The 20979-nt window shown below is 46.5% G+C and overlaps 1 protein-coding gene across 2 annotated transcripts in view; it reads right to left on the reverse strand.

The window, feature by feature from the left end:
* Positions 1–20979, reverse strand: part of LOC133351504 (potassium voltage-gated channel subfamily C member 1-like) — a 102579-nt gene that overhangs the window by 37001 nt on the left and 44599 nt on the right. Inside the window, exon 3 of one of the 2 annotated variants that reach the window (XM_061566761.1) lies at positions 5436–6593. The exons of the other annotated variant lie outside the window; for it this stretch is intronic. Within the exon in view, the coding sequence (XP_061422745.1) occupies positions 6529–6593 (65 nt within the window). The 3' untranslated portion in view covers positions 5436–6528. Of the gene's footprint in view, positions 1–5435; positions 6594–20979 lie in introns of those variants that run through there. 2 annotated transcript variants of the gene reach the window in all.

Raw genomic sequence — 20979 nt, forward strand, 5'->3', positions numbered from 1 at the left:
ATTTTTACAATACGGTAAAACCTTGGATTGCGAGTAACTTGGTCTGCGAGTGTTTTGCAAGACGAGCAAATATTTTAAGTAAATATTAATTTGATAAACGAGCGAGGTCTTGCAATACGAGTAGTACGTGTATACACTTTGTCTGCCGAGCGTCACGTGATCACAACTGATATACGAGTGCTTTGGATTACAAACACGTTTGCGGAACAAATTATGCTCGCAATCCAAGGTTTTACTATTTTTGACTTTGTAAATGTTTGTTTATTATTGTACTTTGTGTGAAGGGGCCTTAAACCTCGTGACATGGAAAGTGCTCTTTAAATAACGATTGTCTCTCTGTGTGCCTCTGTGTTGTCTCTCTCTGCTTGTGTGTCTGTGTGTCTCCGTGTCTGTGTTTTGTCTCTCTCTCAAATTGAGTTCTACCTGATGACGGTTGCTTGTGTTGCAATCGAAACGTCGTACTCTATTATTTAATTAATTTTATTTCTACGTGACTTTACCGAAAGAACCAAAGAGTTATTCCTGCAGCCACGAAAGCTTCAAATCAAGTTCGATTATTGTTCATTAAAGAAGGCTAAGCTAAAGCCCTGCAATGTCTTGCTGACATCACGGTTGGCAGTAGATTCTCCGCTACGAAGGCACTTTAAAGGGCTCCTCTGTGGGGTGTTTTGGACCATCTTCTTGGTTCTTTCGGTAAAGTCAGGTAGAAGGGAAATAATAAAATAATAAAAAGTAAAACATAAAATAATTCTCACGACGTTTTTTCACCTGAGGACGGCTGCTTGCGTTGTGGCCGAAACGTCGTGAGAATTATTTTATTATGTTTTATTATTATTATTTTATTATTTCCGTTCTACGTGACTTTACCGAAAGAACCAAGAAGATGAATCCCTGCAGTCACGAATGTTTTGGACCACTTTGCCACGCTGGTTCGACGTCCTGGAAGAAGTGGGAGCACCCACCACACTTGACGCCACCACGCACGTCCCGCCGATCGACTCATCGCGCCGTCACCCATTTGAACCTCTGGGCTGACAGAGGTGGGCGTGCGTCCATGTAAGACGCCTGCACCATCGTTTCAATTTGAGTCCTGTGCGGAAGGCGAGCAGTGATCTCGTCTCACGGGGACTGATTTCTCCCCCTCCGGCGAAATCTCGGATCGCAACCACCGGCTTAGGACTTCGGTGTGCACGGTGGCGCGCATTGGAGAGGTTGTCTTGTTCTCCCGACATTTATTCTTTTAAATAAAAATCATAAATAAATACATGGATAAGTAATACATGAAGGGGGTGGGTTGAGGGGGTGGGGATCTCCACTGTCTCTCCGGTGCCGCGAAACTCTGCGGCTTTTTGTCGTTTGTAGTATCACCGAAGATAATGGAGCAGCCTTGTGAATGCGCGCAGACGTGATTCATACATTATTTAATATCGTGAGTTAGGGAGGTATATTTAGACAGCGTTTAGAGATGTAATTCATTGCATCCGAGTGCCTTAACAGGACGCGATCGTCTCCGCTTGAAGGCTCGTAATGTTAAACACGTGGCGTTTGTTTACTCGCTGCGGTTTAACTTCCACTTAGGAGCAGAGTGACTGACAGCCTTAGAGATGGCGAGTTCAGGCCAGCACCGAGAGAGTGCTGGATATATTTGAGTGCATTCGCTGTACAGGCTTTTGTAACTCGTGGAAAGCACGAGTGCTTATTTTGCAGAAAATTCGCGTATGTGCGCTGCACTTCTCTCGCAGCGTTCATAGCCAACCGAGCGAGTCGGAGGTGCGGGGGGAAGGACAAGAAACTAAACACAACACGCAGTTCTAAAGAAATACATTTTCATTCGAAAGAAATAGATTTTCAATCTGATGTGTGGTCGTCCTACGGAAATACTGACCCTGCCGCGGCAATGTGGAGCATAGAATGTGAACACAACACGCCCTAAATTTCGATTTAAAGCCTTCGTGACTGCAGGGATTAATCTTCTTTGTTCTTTCGGTAAAGTCACGTGACTTTACCGAAAGAACCAAGAAGACAACACGCCCTAATGGTGAAATGATGATGATTTTACTTTGCGTTTTCAATTTCGAAATTTCATCTGTGCGCAAGCTCGATTCGAAATGATCGCACGGTTAATCAAAGTGTACGAATTGAATCTGGCTAATTTACATTGAGCAATTGTACATTTTTTGTGGTTAATCCGATGACCGGACGAACCCTAGTCAGTTGCGTAAAAAAAGAAAATAGCCATCACACACGACACCGACAGTTTGAGTCTCAAACCGCCTAATGGTCGAAAATTAACGATGGAGGGGAGAGCGTAGCAATGGGAACGCGTCTGAAAAAGGAGGCAACGCACCGTAGACCGCAAAGATGGAGCAATGGAATTGGCTTGTGTGCGGGCGGGTGCGAGGCGGATTGTTCCATCGCAAGATCGTGAGGTAGCAGTGGCTTGGTGGAAACCTTCATCCAGCAGTGGGTTGACCATGGCTGCTGATTATGAATTTCTACGTACAGTGCCACATTGCAACATATTTGTTGTGCAAACCAAAGACGCTGAGATGCCATTTCAAGCTGATTATGGTCAAATTACCCAGAATGCACCCAATTTCATAAGATCCCAAAAGCCAAGCATGGCTTCAGCCTGGATAGAGCTTGGATGGATGACCACTGTGCATGCCAGGTTGTCATAGGCGACGCTGTGGCTCTGCTATGCGCTGGTCAGCAGAGGGCAGTGCAGTAAAATCCATTGTTGTACCGTATTCTATGTCCCCGCATCTGCGCTTTCCGCCTTCACCAGCCCGCACCGATCAGCGCCAGTGAAGTATGGTCAAATAACCCCCACAACCCCCACGCTGTGGGTAGGCCCTCATCCAGCAGTGGATTGACAAAGGGCTGTACGTGTACACACGCAAATGTGCACAGTGTCCGTCACATTGGTGAATTCTTGTGTGCTGGTGTCACAACCCAAATTACATGCAAATGACTCAAAACATTGTAAAGGACAACATATAATTGTCCGGTCTTCAATTGGTTCTTGGTTTTGTTGAATGAATGAATGAAAGCAACCTGCTGTGATGTGTGAAGACTAAGCAAATGTTGCGCAGCGATGACATAGTCACGTACGAAAGTTCACCACTTGGAACTCACGCCAGCTCTTTGCGATGACGCCCGTTACATTTGTTTGCAGCGCACAAAAGTAACAAATTGGGAATGGGCGGAGGAGCGGTGCTTGCAGTGGAATCGCGCGATACGCTATGAACCCATCCACCTGAGTTGAATTCCCGGCCGAGGCAAACATCGGTTGGCAAGTAATATCCGAACCAGTGCTGGGCTGCCATCATTCCTCAGCCTGCACTGGACCAGTGCGGTGAAGTATTGATTTGAAGCTTTCGTGACTGCAGCAATCAAATGTTCTTTGGTTCTTTCGGTAAAGTCACGTAGGTAGAAAGATTAAATAAAAGAATACTATATCACGACGTTTCGATCGCAACACAAGCGGTCGTCCTCAGGCTCTCGTGGTAACAGCTATCTCGCTGTGTTTCTTCCTGATTCAGTAGTTTTGCTGCTGGATTATATTTTCCGCCTGAGGACGACCGCCTGTGTTGCGATCGAAACGTCGTGATAGATTATTTTAGATTTTATTTTATTTTTCTACCGACGTGACTTTACCAAAAGAACCAAAGAGTGTGGTGAAGTATTGTCAAATAACGCCCCCCACCCCCCCCCCCCCCCCCTAGCCGCTGCCACGTGACTGGCATGGCACTGGCCACACATCATCCTGCAGCGGGTCAGCAAAAGGGCTGAACGTGCACTTTTAAATTATTCGAGATGTTTGATTTGTTTTACGTGTCGTTAGGTCCCACCGAATCAGATTACATAGCGAAACGTATTTTTTTAATCGTTGTAATGGCATGGGAATCACGCTTGCCCGGTGGGAGGAAAGCCCTGGAAGGATATACCGCGTGACTTATGTCAATAGCCCATTGGACCACTTTGACAATCCTGCCGAAATTATCGTGAATCAATATGGGTACTCTGCATTTGCTGCGTGTTGTTTGTCCTTATAAATGTGGTCAACCGATGGAAATTTGATCGTGGGGTTAGCCTGTGGCGGGCAATACGTCCAGTACATTTTAATAATAAATTTAGCAGAACGCGTCCGAAAAAGGCAATCACTGAGGAGATGGAGCCATGAAATCGGTTCGTGCTCAGGTGCTAGGTGTATGTTTACATTGCAGAACCGTGAGAGATGGCGACGACTTGGGGAGGCCTTCATCCAGCAGTGGATTGATCATGGCTCATGATGACGACGAATAACCATAGATTGTCGGTGTAAGAACCCTTCGTGTTGATGGGATTTCTCCAGGCACTCCAGCTTGCGCCCACGAGCAAACATACTTGCTAATTAATTGGTCAAACGTTCCAAGCGCAGGATTTGCATGAGGAAAACAAAGCCCTGGCCCTGTCTCCTGAATAGATGTTGAAATACCTTTAGAATATTATTATTCGAACATATTTGTGTGCATCTGGGTGTAAGGCCGCATACCGAAAGGTTGTGAGTTCAAATTCTGGTTGAGATTGATGTACGTCTTCTTCCCTCCGTGGTCAATCAAATGCGTGCCACCTTGTGGAGGAGTTAACAGTGGCTGCCCAATGGCTTTGTCTGTCATTCCGCTAAAGGAATGTAGAATTTTGATTTGAAGCTTTCGTGACTGTCACGGTAAAGTCACGTAGACTGTTTTAAGCCAGTCTGCCTCAGCAGCAGACCATGCTTTCCCACCTGATGATGGACGCTTGTGTTGTGCCCGAAACGTCGTGGTTTATTTAATTTGAGACCTACGCGACTTTACCAAAAGAACCAAAGAGTATGAATGTAGAATTATCCACCACTGGCTCGAGGCGATTACCAGGTGAAGATCACCACCCCTTGCTCAATCAAGCAGTAAAAACACCATGCTTTTTATGAAATGTGTAATGTAATTGTATTTAAATAAACGGTGCTGTGCTGTGAGTAGACTCTCAGTGTGAAGGGGGGGGGGACACTGCTGATGAGATCCAGAAGTTCGAAACCGGTTCCAGAATTTGTTTGCCTAAACAAAAGCTCCGCTGGATAACATTGATCGGGAAAGCCAATATGCTGATGGACTCACACGTTGAGTACGTGGGTCGACGCAGAACAGGGTTCTGCTTATACATCATTCTAGAGGAGCCCATTTAATTGAGCAGGTCGCTCTCATTCATTGATTTCCCGATGCTATTCCAGAAACCAGCATCTCAGCAGTGCTGGCTCAGTCGTATCCTGCCTCTGGCTTTCGCCCTCTGAGCCCCATCAGCACCTTGCCTGGCTCAATGCTCTCAAGCCTGAACATCTCTCACAATAAAGGTTATCGCTGGCGTCTCGCACACAATGAAGGATGTGGCTACATCACTCATTATTTTATAAGAGAAAGCATTTTTATTGCAGCTCTGTTATAACAGTTTGATGACATCATCATTTTACCCTATGATAAAGAAAGCATGCAGCTCATGTTATACATCTCTGGGTACCAAAGCATGCCCATATGTCAAAAATACATATGACATTTGGAACTCAAATTCTCAGAGACCACCCATCTCTTTAGGCTCCATACAAAAATCAAGTAATGTATCTCTCTAGTCAACATATTCACATACCCGATGATCAAGATGGAAAAATAGTACAGGCATAATTGCAGTTGATATACAATACTCTTTATATAACGATGCAAACATCGAAATGCATTGCATTAAACTGGCTACATCGTTACAATACATTGTTCTCGTGCGTTAAGCTAACCGCTTTTAAACACATACAGGTAGGAAAATAGTGGACACAATTTTTAGGGAAAAGTGTCCCATGTAAAATACATGTTCATACCCTCATCTCAGGCTGCGGGAACAGACATACGCTCTTGCCAGCATAGTACTGTATATTTACAAAAGTCCTCAAACATTCGTACCACTATATAATTCATTTCTGGAGTGTATAGAAAAAAGAAAATCTGCATTCTTGGCATTGTACATTACCATAAACACCGCGGTCATCTGGCACACTGGCCGTTACATGTTTTGCATCGACAAAGCGTTTGGAAAAAAAATAAGAAATGTTGAAATGAAACTCTCGGTTGATTTGTCGTTATATTTTTTTTGTACGTTTTTTTTTTTTGTTTCTTTTGTTTTTTATATTTGTACAGGTACATCCACTTTGCAGATTTACCGACTCAAATATCATGCACAAACCCCATGCCTAACCATTCACACGCTAAGATTAAAGTGGACAATCGTACAGCGCAAGTTTGAAGTCCAATACTCGACTCTCTTCCGTTGAGGTGTAACAGCACAATTCTTCCTGCATCTGTCGGTGAATTACTGTATATATTTTTATAATCATATATGTTTGTATCTATTTATATATATTTATATTTTTGCAGATACTGGTTACATCCAAGTCCGAAAGCCACCATGAGATCGCTGACCCCCCCCCACCCACCCCCACCTCTGCCTGGTTGCGAAGTTCCATTAAGCCACTGTCACTGCGTCAACTTGGGCATAGTTGGCAATGATTAGGTTTTCCTTGAAGCTGTCTGTGGGCACAATACGAGCATGCACACACGCGCACACACGCGCACACACACGCACACGCACGCACACGCACGCGCGTACATGTAAGTGACACCGTCGCAATATGCAGGCAATCACCGGGGCTTGCTCAAATAGATATATTTATATATTCCAGAGAGAGAGAGCAAAAAGAAAAATTACATTCTATCTGCGTACGTGAAAGAAAAAAACACGCCAGTCGTGTTTAAGTCAGGAATGTATAGTTGTTATCAAAGGCGAAACAGGCGGCCAGGACGGCACTGATATTATAATCGTTCAAAAATGTTGCGTAAATTAAGAATTATTATCATGCGAAAATCATCCTAAATTTTGATTTAAAGCTTTCGTGACTGCAGGGATTCATCCTCTTGGTTCTTTCGGTAAAGTCACGTAGAAGGGAAGTAATAAAATAATAAAAATAAAACATAACAAAATAATTCTCACGACGTTTCGGCCACAACGCAAGCAGCCGTCCTTCTACGTGACTTTACCGAAAGAACCAAGAAGAGGCAAATCATCCTGTTGAACATACGAATTGTTGTCGTCTGTGGTGGCAACACGCCTGTGATCAAGCAGCGCCTTGGAGGGTCGGCTTTGCGGTTCACACTGAGCTCATCACGTGGTGCGAGATAGGCAGCCATCTGTGGTCTCTGTAGGACACGGTATGGCGTGGAGGATGCTGGCCCTATCGGTGCAAATTTTGTGGTATGGCTTTTCCTCCGGGGCGAGTAGGGCTTTCCTTCCGCATGCCAAAAATAGGAAATGAAACGGTTCCAAGCAAATAAACCTCCTGAAAATGAGTCTTGAGGCTTAGTCGTGACGTTCCTGGTGATAACACAACATCGCATACGCATGCACAATGTACAGCAACGGTGACTTGGGATGCTTCAGGCTGGGCTGCAATTTAAATGGAGCGTTACGAGTGAGGGATGGCAAAACATGTTTGAGAATGAGATGCAAAAAAAATCCTCGCTTCATGGTTTTTGTTTTCTTGTTCATATCACTTTTGTTAAACAAAAACAATAGCTCACCACCGTTAGTATAAATGCACATGAAGAGTTAATGACAAAAGCGCATGGGTCTTACAGTGACGCGGATTTCGCAAAACCTGGTGCAGTCTCGCCTGAGTGTTCGCAGTTGTATATAAACAAAAATCTCTAAACACATTCGTTAATAACACTGTGGCATAAATAATGTAAACAATAGGCGACGTTTCGGGCAATGCACCTTCTTCACAGCGCACGGAGAAGGCAGAGAGGTCGACTTGCTCTCTCTCTCTTGTGCTTTGTGCACCACTGCCAATTCGGTATCACCAAAATAATATATTTTATGTTGTTGGCAGTCACGCACGTATATATATATTTAATGAAATGTGCACATCGCCGAATTCTGATAAATCGTTTACTGTGGCAGAGTTTAATCTCTGACGTTTAATATTGAGAATGTTCTCTCTGTGCATCTATCACCGTATCTCATTGCTTTGCACAGCGAATCGATGCCGCCGCATTTGCGGTGACATCGCAGTGGCGTTTGCTTGGCACGCGGGGCTAATGCCTCGCTGGGGTACTGTGCCAGCAAGCGCGATCCCGGGTTCACGTCCCGCGGTAGGGCATCTGCAAGCGCGAAGGGGAAAATAAGTATAACCCGTAAAAACAATTTTTTTCACTATAAATCCTTTATATGCGTGGCGGCTAGAGTCCTCTCGTCCTCTGGCTTGAGATGGCTGCCACCTATGGGTCAGATGATTGCATTGCACCATTAAGCAATTGGTAATTAAATATAATATTTTTGTCCTAAAAAGTGTAAAAAATTTGGAAAAATTTTTCACAAACATTAATTGTCACGCACAACGAGTCTGTGTGGAAAATGTCAGCTCGATTGGATCACGGGAAGTGGGTTAAAGATGTGCACGGTCGTAAGCAAGCAAGCAAGCACGCAAGCACGCAAGCAAGCAAACAAGCGAACTTAATATAAAGGATTTAAAAACATGCGTGGCGGTGCTCAATTTAACCGTAGTGAGAGAGAGCGAGAGCGAGGAGTGAGAGCGAGACACGGAACGGCGCGGCTGACACGGATTTTACGTTCATGCAGAAAGAGAGAAGCTGCGTTTCGCCACAGACTCAGAAATTTGAAATGCAAAAGTGGGGGGTGACTCCTTGGTTTTGCACGAGCAGATGGGACATGCTAACTTGAGTTGCTTTCGCCGTCTTGTGGCTGGTCGACGTGCGTTCGCATTCCATGCCGATTGAACAGAACACGAAGCGACAATTCTCAACATCACGAGGCTGTACTTTGCCCTGCGTTAAAACCAAATGTAAAAGAAGGGGTTTAAAAAAAATATATATCACAAGTATGAGTCACTGACAACAGCAACAACGAAAATCCTTGAAGGCTGGCAAAATGTAAACACACGGGTGCCAAGGGAACAAAAAAACCAAAACGAAAATTCGAGAAGTACGCGAGGGGTTGGGTGGGGGGGTGTCCAGTCTGCGTTTGTCAATCAAATCAGAGCTCTGAGTAAACAAAACAAAAAAACATTATTTAGAAATTCTATTTGGTGGATTAATGATTTATTTTAAAATAAATAAATTTCAGCGCTGCAGCGTGGCAGACCCCCCCCCCCCCACCTCTTCCCGTGCCCCACCACCGTGTCAGAAATGGGGGGTTGTTTGACCATACTTCACCACGCTGGTCATTGCGAGTGTCCTCAGGATCAGAGCACAGTGCGCCTACCACTATGCCATCGCTTCATCAAAAGAAACGTATATATATTTAATTACATAACTACCTTGTTAAAATAAAGCACACGTATTCCACTCAAAATCACACCAAATATTTACAGCTCAACAGTTTTTCTTACACAAATGCATTTGGGGTTGCAGATCCAGTGGATGAGATACAAGGATACACGAATTATATTATCATGCATATCAGAAATTAATTAATTAGCACCCTTTTCTACATCCATCGCAACACGAAGGCCTCTTCGTGGCATGTAAGTGATAGCTGTCGTTTGTCTAAAGCTTTATCACGGTGGCCAGCGTGTGGGTTGGCAACGGTAGAGACCATTTGGCAGATGTGGTTCAGCACCACTCCAGAAATCACTCGCCACTCACATTAGCCATGGCCCAGAATCAAACTCGGGTGGGTGATGGGTTCATAGTACAAAGCCCTCATCACTTTGCCACTGCTCCATCCCTGTTCATTCAAATAGAGAGGAGATAAAAGCGCAGTCCTGCAATATTCTTGCTCGCATCACTGCTGGTGGAAAGGGCCTCCAACTCGAGGTAGCTCTGGGGGGGGGGGGGGGGGGGGGCATTTGGCCTACTCTTCCGCAGCGGCCAGACTTCTCGTGAGAGGTGAGGAGCACCCGCACTTTAGCCCCACTGCAAGCGCGACGTGCCATTCGACAGTCGCGGGGAGGAGGGAGATTTAAGAAGCTGACCCAGTGTTTGGATGGTAAGCCAAGTGTGCTGGCCATTACAACAAGAGGCGAGTACTGCTCGTACTACTGCTATTATTACTATTATCCCTCTACGTGGAGTAATTTCTCCAACGGTCTAATTGGAAACCCGATGCCATTTAGCAAAACCCTTGCGTGATTTAGTGCCAGTTCGTTTTTGCTATGCACATTCAGGATTAATTCGCCTGGCACACCGCGGGTAACGAATGGAGTGAACTCGCGACGCCTTTCAATCACGCCAAATGTGGATTGGTGCCCATTGGGGGTGGTGGTGGTGGTGCCGGTGCAGTGTGTAAGCACACCGCGCGATGAACTCCACGACCCGAGTGTGTATCTCACCCGGTCCTCAGCTGCCACTTCGCCAACACAAACTACTGAGCGCTGTGGTGAAGTATGGTTAAAATATATCCCTACAAATGACAAACCTGCTGTTTTTGCTGTTTTTTCCTGGATTTTTCTGTTGCGTGTAGTCACTTTAAGATGTTTCTTGTTCGTGTTTTTGTTTGTTGCGGTTGCATCCGTGTCAAGAGCCGCATGGCTCACAGGGTTATACCTAAAAAATGAAACTGAAACTGAAACCTCGGTAGGGTTTCATCCTGTGGTGAACTGATACAGGAATGTAGAGGATTAGTTGTTGATGTTATGCTCATTGAGAATGGAAGCGCCTTCTGGCCACACAGATGGCAGCAGTATGTGCGATGCTGATCTAAACATTGTATTAATTTTTTTAAAGGCCACTAACTTACGAATGCCGTATGAAAATGTTGGGTGTACCCAGGACCAGATTAAAATTGTGTAGGCCCCTGGGCCACAGGTATTGTGAGGCCCCCAACAATATTTTCAAAATGAAAACAAATTTCAAGAAAAATGACATTTATGTTTACGAGGCTAACAACAAATGAAATTCAGCATTCACAAATGAAATAACTTTTGACACTTAATCTCTGCAGGTCCTCCAGCTGAAGGGATGTCCCTTGGCTGCAGCCCCTGAAGCCCCCGTGCCTTGATCCGGCCCTGGGTCTACCAGATCTAATAGCCCGAGTCAGGGTTGATTAACAAAAACACACGAGTACCACTTTCCGGGAAGTCATGTTTGACCGACTGGTAACTGGCACGGGAGTGTGGCAGGTCCACCGCTGGCTCAAGGCTCGCAAATGGAGTCGATCCTCAACAACTGTTGCTGCTTTGTGCAAGGCGGACATTGTGACTTGACTTTTGATTCTACTCATATCCAGCTGGTTTATGCCGTGTCAAGATCCCAGTGTGTGTCAGGAGGGATTGATAAGGACATGGGGGGGGGGTAGTAAAGGACCCCGTGTGTTTGTTTAGCAATGTGCACAAATAGAGGTGATTGTGAGGAAGAGGTCGAGAAGAAACATTGCATGAGCAGGCTAGTTTTTTTATGATGATGGACCACATAAACGTTTTGGGAAGAATTCGGTGATCAACTTGATTGCTACCAAAACGAGTCTAATTGTTACCAAACGAGTCTAAACGTTCGCGAATCGATTTCAACGGAAGCTTTTGAACGTGCATGTGCATGCAGGAGAAAGACCCTTGGAATCCGGTGGTAGAATAGATTCAGCAACTTTGAAGTCCGGAGTAGAGCGTGTCAAGGAATGATTTCGGTCGTAATCAGGAAGGGGAGCTTGCGGTTTGTGGGACACGTGCAGGATGAAGGGAGACAGCTTCTTGGGACGCGGCGTTCGAGTAGCCACTCAACACTCGCTGTGACCAAAGAAACACCTCAATGTTGAGATGAGATGATAAGAGCACGCCGAGGAGGGAGGGGGGGGTGTCAGCTCTGAACCAACGGTGGGATCTAGCAGAAGGACGCAGGCGATGGGGAGGTGTGGTCGTATCAAGCCAATGCCCCCCCCTGCCCGCCCACGTTGACTTCATCACTCGATCGATGTTGAGTCGCACCAGCTCGTTTGACTGGCTGCTTCACGCGGAATGGGAATGTGCCATTCACAGGCGGAGTTTGACTTATATATTTGGGAGGGGGGGGATTTGTTGTGTCCCTGACATTTGGAATAGCGGGTGCATATAATTACATATTGATAATCTTAATTGTAAACTACTGAAAATAAACTAATAAAGGTGCCTCGTTTGGGGTGGTGGGGCATTATACCCCCCCCCCCAAACTCCGCTCATGGTGCCATTCGAGGGCAACAAAAAACCCAGCACGTTCAACAATCACACTGTGACCTGAAAAGGAAAATACATATGTAATAGGTGACGTTTCGGGCAATGGTCCTTCTTCATGGCACAAATCATTTACATGTGCTCTGAAGAAGGACCATTAGCTGAAACGTCACCTGTCATATATTTTACTTTGAAGGCCACAATCCTACGTCCGAATGCGTTGAGTGCTATATTGTTTGCTAATTGTGCATCACTGCCAATGCAGTAGCATGGGAAAATAAATTGCTTAACATTCCAGAGGGTCATGATGGCAATAACTTATGATTCTTATGCGTGACTCTTTGGATATCCATACAACCCAGACTATTGGCAAAACACAGACATACAGACAGACAGTTATTTACAGAGTGTGAAAAATAAGAAGAGGTTTTACCCTTTCTGATAATAAAACAGGTGTTACGAAGTCCAAACACCACAAATAGAAACCTATTGTCTGCATCAACCACACGTACTTGTGGTGAAAATACAAACAAACATGCTCTGATAATATAATATATGTGTTGTCTTTGAAACTGATTGGCCTACACCAGATACAGCCTTCTGTCAGAAAGGTTAAAGCAAATTGTTATTTTTCATACTTTGATACTGGCTAAAAAGGTCCCAAGATGTCGTTTTTTGCATAATTAAAAGCACACATATTTGCAACAATTGTAATGGTTTCACCTCAATCATTAACGCGTGTGTCATCTTGTTTAAAGGGCTCACGGTCTTGTTCTTACACAACACCGGAACAAGATTGCGGGAGGCTTGTCTGATCGTGAACAATAATCAGCTTGATTGATTGGTGGTGGGATTGAATTGCAGAGTTCGGAAAAAAAACCGAAGGGAACATTTCCTACATTACAAAATGTCACGTTTCAGATTGTACGTGTGCCACGTTGTCTGTCACTGCTGATGATACCCATACAGGTTGAAACCCATCCTGAATTTGCTCGTGTAAACAAATGATGCTGCTGCTGACGCTGAAGAATAATTGTCTGGAAAACTAATCGCCCTATGGACTACAAAACTAAAATTCCATTTATATGTGGAGACAGAGAATGCAGCTCTATTTATAAATGGCTTTCATTCCCAATAAACAACACTCCCGTCTGCGCTAAACTCGCAACTCTATTAATGCTGATAACGCATGTGCACTGCGATACTGAGCATTACGTTATGGCTTAGGGGTGGCATCAACTTGGGGCCGGGACGACGCGAGCGGCCTGTCATTCAGGAGAATTCGTCAGCGGGCCCATGAAACGAACTCCAGTTGGTGGTCCTGAATTGGGAAAACCTGGCTAACTCAGCCGAGTCTTACATTGGTGGTCAATTCACATCTAACCGATTATAGAGTTCCTTCCCACCGAGCGAAGGGTGACGATGGGGAAACGAACAAGACTTCAATGCAGAGGTCGCAAACGGGTTTTGATTCCTCACCCGTACCCGGCCGCAGCAGTGTCGCAAATGAGTACCCGTACCCGTACCCGGCCGGGTACGTATACCCGTTCCCTACCCGTACCCTACCCGAAATTAGTGACAAATGGTTACTCACCAGTGACTCACGGACTACCCGTACCCGTACCCGGCTGCACCAGGGTCGCAAACGGCTACCCGTACCCGTACCTGGCCGGGTACGGGTAGCCAGGTATCGGGTAGGGTACGGGTATCGGGTACCCGGTTGCGACCTCTGCTTCAATTACGGCTCCAAGGTCGCACACGCACGCTCTCTCTGCCAGTGTGGAGTCGGTGTCCGGAGGTTCGCACCCACGCCGGAGTTGGCCCCGAGCGCCTACGAGGAGCGCTTCTGTTTTGGCAACAATGTTGGCCAGATGGAGGTTCGAGTCAAGTCCGAGGTGAGACTGCCCCCAAGGCACGGGGGTGAGAGTTGCCGGCGTGGTGGGTGGGGTTTGGGTTTGTGGAAGGCGGAGAGCTGGGTGCCATCAGCTGAGAAGGGATGGGTGACATTTGAGGCTGGGGGATAACTTTACAAGGTGGTAGATTGTGGATGTACAGGGTGCTTAAACACAAATGTTAACACTTTGTATTGGACTATCGTTTTTAATGGAAAAGGAACGGATAATTCACTGTAACATGATAACAAATGTGATGTTAATAGCTTAAAAAAATCTGTCTCCACTTGTTCGTCACCATTGTCAACGCACGCCTGGAATCTCCAGAGCCCCGAGGCACATTTCTTGTGGCATTGTTGCCAATTGTTGCAAAGTGTTAACATTTTTTTGAAGCACCCTGTACACACATATATAAGCCACTGAGTCAATCAGACATCTCATGACTTGTTTATCAACGCTGGACACATCCACAACAAGTGCACCTACACGTACATGCCAGAGACAAAGACCCCCCCCCCCCCTATTTAGTCTTGCAGGCTGTAAGGGGGGACAATGCTATTATTGCGAGTGCTACTAATGCCGGCGTGGTGCATGGGTGGACGGTGGTGGCCAGTACCATGCCTCGCCACCTCTGCCTCGCCATTGCTCACACCACGTGCTCATTTGAGGGCCTGAGTCGACATAGCGGAGGCCCAGGGCAGGTGGATGTCCCACCAGGACCATTTGGTATCCGCGCCGCTCTTAAAGCGCGATGATATAAGTTTCACAACGTCAGAGGTTGGTGTGCTAGGAGAACGTGGCCACTACTCGAGCGTGTTCACACAAAGCAGAGAGAAGAGTCGACACAAATGACGAAATGTGCGGTGGACACCCACTGTGGCCTATCTGCCCACGGATCGTGATGCTGATGATGATGATGATGATGATTCAGGTTGTTGGGCCCACCGTGATGCCAGCACTGCATGGCCACATCGTTAGTTGAATGTCACCGGGATCTTTAACATGCACTGTGAAGCAGACTCTGTGCAGTATTTGTAGTTAATACACCGCGCAGTATTAACCAGGGCGGCCCCCCCCGGTGGCTCGAACCACAGCCTGCCTCAACCACCCCGCCCGGCAGAGCGCACGCTGCCACTCGCCCACGACGCCACCCCCGACTTTCACATCCACGAGAATTGAGCCCAGGTCACTGGGTTCACACTGCAGTCCGCTAGCCACGAGATCACCACTCACGCACGCACACAGACACACACAGAGACGCACACACAGACGCACACACACAGACACACACACAGACGCACACACAGATGTATACACAGACGCACACAAAGATCCCTTGAATCCAAACAGTTGGGGCAAGTGCTGTTCGCGAGCACCTGTGAAAGCCGGCACGGCACACGAGCGGGTGGATAGCCAGCACCACGCCAGGCCGCCTTTGTCTCTCCAGTTTACACACCGCACAGGTACTCATTTGAGGCTGAGTCGACCTAGGGGAGGCCCAGGACCGGTTCAGATAATCGTCGCTGGTGTTGGCCGTGAGCGGGAATCGAACCCGGGTGGCCGGGTTCATAACGCAGCACGCAAACCGCTACACTACCGCTCCCCACACACACACACGCACAACCACCACCACAGTGCTGGATTATCCTTGTAGCAAAAGTAGCTACACATGCTACGGGCCCCGCACTTTCAAGGGCCCCGCGCTAAATGCTTTCAAGCTATCAATTCCGGTTCAGTGATTCTGCAGTTGCTCGATTACTATAGTACTATACCGCCTTCAACTTTTATGAACAACTGGGTGTTTGAGGTTAGCGATTTGTCGTATTATCTGGCTGTATAGCAAATGAAAAAATACAATTACTTTACTACGCAAGTTAAACATTAGTGTTTTAATATTGAAGTGTATATTTATTTATTTAGGGGCCCCTTTATAACATATGTTACAGGCCCCGCACTAGCTTAATCCGGCACTGAACGCATATCCATGCACGCGTGCCCACACGGCTTAAGGAGAAATTGTGCGTTGTGAAAATTAATAATCTGTGCAGGCTCGTGCGTGTGCGTGTGTGTAGCACCTCCCCGCCCTGTGCATAATTGCCCGGAGCTGTACGCACAGCAGCAAAGGGCATCAGCCGCGTGCGTGCGTGGCATGCCAAAGCAGAGGCAACACGCCACTTGCGTCGCCCGCCGCTCAAAGTTTTCAAGGTTACAGCGTTAAGTTTGGCTTATCAAGAGAGGCAAAGTTGTCCGGCGAATGTCCATTCGAATGTATTCTATTTCTGGTCGAATTTAATAGAATTGTAGTGACGTATATTGGGTCACTACGGTGTTAGCGCCAGCTACTGACAGAAGAGTGGAATTGTGCGTGTTAGAGCCTCTCTCTGGCATGGAAGGGGGCCCTCGGGGGCATGGTACTGGTGACTGTCACAGAGAGGGCAGTTGAGGACGTGACAGTCTGGGTGAACCCGAGAGGGCACGTCACAGAGGTCGCAACCGGGTACCCGATACCCGTACCCTACCCGATACCCGGCTACCCGTACCCGGCCGGGTATCGGGTAAGGTACGCGGGTACGGGTAGCCGTTTGCGACCCTGGTGCGGCCGGGTATGGGTACGGGTAGGTTGTGAGTCACTGGTGAGTAACTGTTTGTCACTCATTTCGGGTAGGGTACGGTTACGGGTAGGGAACGGGTACCCGTACCCGGCCAGGTACAGGTACGGGTACCCATTTGCGACCCTGGTGCGGCCGGGTACGGGTACGGGTAAGGAATCAAAACCCGTTTGCGACCTCTGGCACGTCACCAGGACAGGATAATGAAGGGGGCCAAGAGGGGGCGAGAGGGACACTCGGTGAATGGCCCAGAACCTTCTGGTAGGATCCAGAAGGGGGCGTGGCAGAGGGCGGAGCCGGGCCACGCTCAGGGGCATAAGAGGTAGGTCCCGAGAGACGATCCGGGCTGTCTTCTGGAATGAACCCCGCCGTGCTACGTCTCTTCGATCTTCGGGCTTTGGTCGTCATGTCGTCATGTTCGGCATCGTGGGTTAGGCAGTGTGGTACTGACTTGACCCGGTTATGTAGTTACCCCGCTGTGGTCTAGTTAACCGTGGCAGTTACCACCTATGTCGTTATCCCGTGTACGTTCATGTAGTTACCCCGTTGTGGTCTTATGATAAACGTGTTGCCTCCAAAGTCAAGTGTGGCCTCCGGTGAACCCACTACATAATCAACGCGGTGTTTAATTTACTCTTCTATCTGTCGTTACTGTCTGTCGTACCTACATGCAATGACAAAGACCGGGGGGGTCTTTGTCATATAGCCTTGTAGAATTCTGGGGCAAGTGCACAGCAGGTGCTGTTGGTGTGACTGTCATCATTACCTGGGTGCCTTTGCCTCGCCATTGCTGATGCTTAAATATTACACCAAGGGACTCTTTTGAAGGGTGAGTCGATCTCGCAAAGGAGGCCCAGCAAAGGGGATAACAACCAAATCAAGCGTGGTGGTGTTTCATTCAGACTCTGTCTCCCCGACAGACCTGGTCTTCACCTGAGGACGGCTGCTTGCTTTGTGGCCGAAACGTCGTGAGAATAATTTTATGATGTTTTATTTTTATTATTTTATTATTTCCTTTCTACGTGACTTTACCGAACGAACCAAGAAGATGAATCCCTGCAGTCACGAAAGCTTTAAATCGAAATTTAACCAAATCAATTGCCATTTATTTGCCCATGATGTGACAACTTGACTTGATTGGTACTGCCGGGTGGTGGAGGTTTAGAGTAAAAAAAACCGTGACATTATACCTACACAATGATCTAACCCAAAAGCAAGCAATTATGAATCAGGGTTCTACCTGTCAATGTGTAACACAACAGAGTATTCAAGAATGTTCTTGCGCTAACAGTGACCTCGAAACACGCTGCTGTACATCCGTAAAGGTCACATATTTTTTTGTGTTTTACCGGCATGAGAAGGAAATGAAAAAAAAAATCTCTGTTCATTCAGAGCAGTCTCGAATCTCGATCTTACGACAGTCTTCACGAACGACCGGCTCAGACTACATGCATTGCAGTGGGCTCTGATATGTTATTTGAGATTGCATGTATCATGACACCATATACGTGTGTCTTTCAGCACGCATGCAAGCAAGGTGGTATTGATTGGCGGTGCGATGTTACTTCGACAAACATGCCAATGATAAGTTGTATGTGTATTTAGCATGGCCATATTCTGGTGAACAAAAGAGAGTCCATGTGTGCCTATGAACAATGAATGTGAAGGTGTCACCGATGGATATCAGAGCTATTGGCTCTATTGTTTATTTACTACGCTTGCGATATAATGTGCTCACAACCTTGTCAAGCACAATAATATTACTGGATGAACAAATCATTGTCTTGTTCTGTGTGTGTGCGCGTATGTGTGCCGGGAAGCGTGCGGATTAGCTATTGAATTAATTTAATGCGTTGCAATCATAAGCACAGAAATAATATTTAAATATGATCGTTGGTCACATGACTGGTACGCAGCGATATATATATATGTACCCGTTCGCAAAATTCTAATAATTTACAAGCCTTCTTGGTTCTTTCGGTAAAGTCACGTAGAAGGGAAGTAATAAAATAATAAAAATAAAACATAATAAAATAATTCTCACGACGTTTCGGCCACAACGCAAGCAGCCGTCCTCAGGTGAAGACCAGGTCTGTCAGGGAGACAGCGTCTGAATGAAACACCACCACGCTTTTTTCATTCAGACGCTGTCTCCCCGACAGACCTGGTCTTCACCTTAGGACGACTGCTTGCGTTGTGGCCGAAACGTCGTGAGAATAATTTTATTATTATTTATTATTATTTTATTACTTCCCTTCTACGTGACTTTACCGAAAGAACCAAGAAGATGAATCCCTGCAGTCACGAAAGCTTTAAATCGAAATATACAAGCCCTTGTCAAGCCACTGCTGGATGAACGCCTCCCCGCACCGTGCCGGTCATGACGCCGCTCGGTTATCCTGCACCACGCCAGCCACGGCGAGGCCTGGCGAGGAACCAACGGAGGACCAGGATCGGTTCAGACATCGCTCGCCACTGATCTCAGCCACGTGTGGGATACAACCTCAGTGCGCGAACCACCGCACTACCGCTGTCCGCGTGTCCAAACTGTCTGCCATGTTTCTAAATGTGGCCTTCAGAAGCGTTTTTGCTTCTCTCAACTAAATGGTGCCGCAATGCTCGTGGGTCACGGTGATACAAATGAATTGAAACGCAGCGCCACTGCTGTGAATCTTCTTCCCTTTAGTCCTCTGCCCTGCGGAAGAGCTGCAGGTCAAACTCCCTCCGTCCTCTGCAATCGAGAGCTCTCATCTTCACTTCACTGCCCCTCCAATTAACGCGCTTGGCTACGTACGGTGCGATAGAAGTTCAACACATACACACACACGCACTCTACGCCTCCCCCTTCCTTCCTTCAAGTCGTCAGTCAAGACGCCTCTTTCTTTCCTTGCCTCTTGACCTCTTGACCTACACTATCCTTTCCGAAACTTCCTTCATCAAAGATTTTCTGAAACGTTCTAAATTAGACTTCTCTCCTCCCGAACTTGCTCTCTGGAACGTGCTAATCTCTCCTTTCTCTCCATGAAACGTTTTTATATATTTCTTTATTTATTTATCCGACGTCACTACCCACATCTCGAGGCCTTCGAATCTTCGCATGTCTTAGAGTGCACGTTTCTGCTGCATACAACAGGACACTCAACTGCTTTCACAGGGCATATCCACGAACGTGGATATCCACTGATGCGGAGATGAAGCATCCCTTCCGTAATCTCACTGTTTAATCAACTATCGCCGTTACTGTTTTCTTACATTGCTCCGTTTGTTTTCATGACGACTCTCTTTTGGGTTCGGTCATGTAGGTATAATGTTACTTTTGTAGCTACTGTATAACCTTCCACCACCCAACAGAACCAATCAAATCAAGTTGTCACGTGGGGTGATAAAATGCCAATCGTTTTGGTTTATCAGCAAAACGGGAATATTGAAGAGCAAGATTTTTGACATTTTTTTATTGAACTTTTTTCTTTCTTTCTGAAGATTACACCCAGCATCGTCGAGTGTCCACAGAAGCTCAGATTTCTGCTTGCTTTGTTTTGTGCAGGTTTCACACGCCGACTGCCGAATGTATCTACCCATGTGTACATTCCCCTGTCAATTTCTGACATTGCCGACCCCAGCAGCCTGGGCCTGGGGCCCCGGTGAAACAGCTCCATGGCTCATCGGGGTCGGTCTTTCCAGCTTAAATCAAAATGTCTAAAATCCACGTCATCCTCCCGAAGCAAAAACAAAAAACTTGTAAACGCAATTTGCAGTAAAATGGGCCTGTGCGTCACACCTAATTCGCATTGCTACCGTCACCCCTCTGTCCAAATTTGCGCTGAAAAGAACGCGTGAACGCACGTGTTCATTCTCCGTGCGAACCTAACGTCAAATTTGGACGTGTGTTGAGATACTTTACGTTTTCCTGGTAACTCCCTTTTTTTGCAATGGCTACCGTCCAGTGGTCTTTCAATAACGAATTTTCCTGAATGTAATATACATTTGCCATTTAAATGCCTGAGCAATTGTGTGTTTATATTATATTAATTAGCATTCATTATGCCATGTTGGTGACACGTCATTGCAATCAACGGTTGTACACACAGATAATTTTGGCAGACAACAAAATAAAATAATACTTTAGTAAGATATTTGAGCCACACTCAGACCACACTGTTGGCAATGGATAGACTGTTCTGGTTTCACATATTCAGTTGACCGCACCTCCCATTAGCACGGTTGGCTACGTACGGTGCAAAATAAGTTCTACGTACAT

The sequence above is a fragment of the Lethenteron reissneri genome, chromosome 37, assembly GCF_015708825.2.
Source record: "Lethenteron reissneri isolate LAM-NWPU_2019-01 chromosome 37, ASM1570882v1, whole genome shotgun sequence".
Classification (NCBI taxonomy): domain Eukaryota; kingdom Metazoa; phylum Chordata; class Hyperoartia; order Petromyzontiformes; family Petromyzontidae; genus Lethenteron; species Lethenteron reissneri.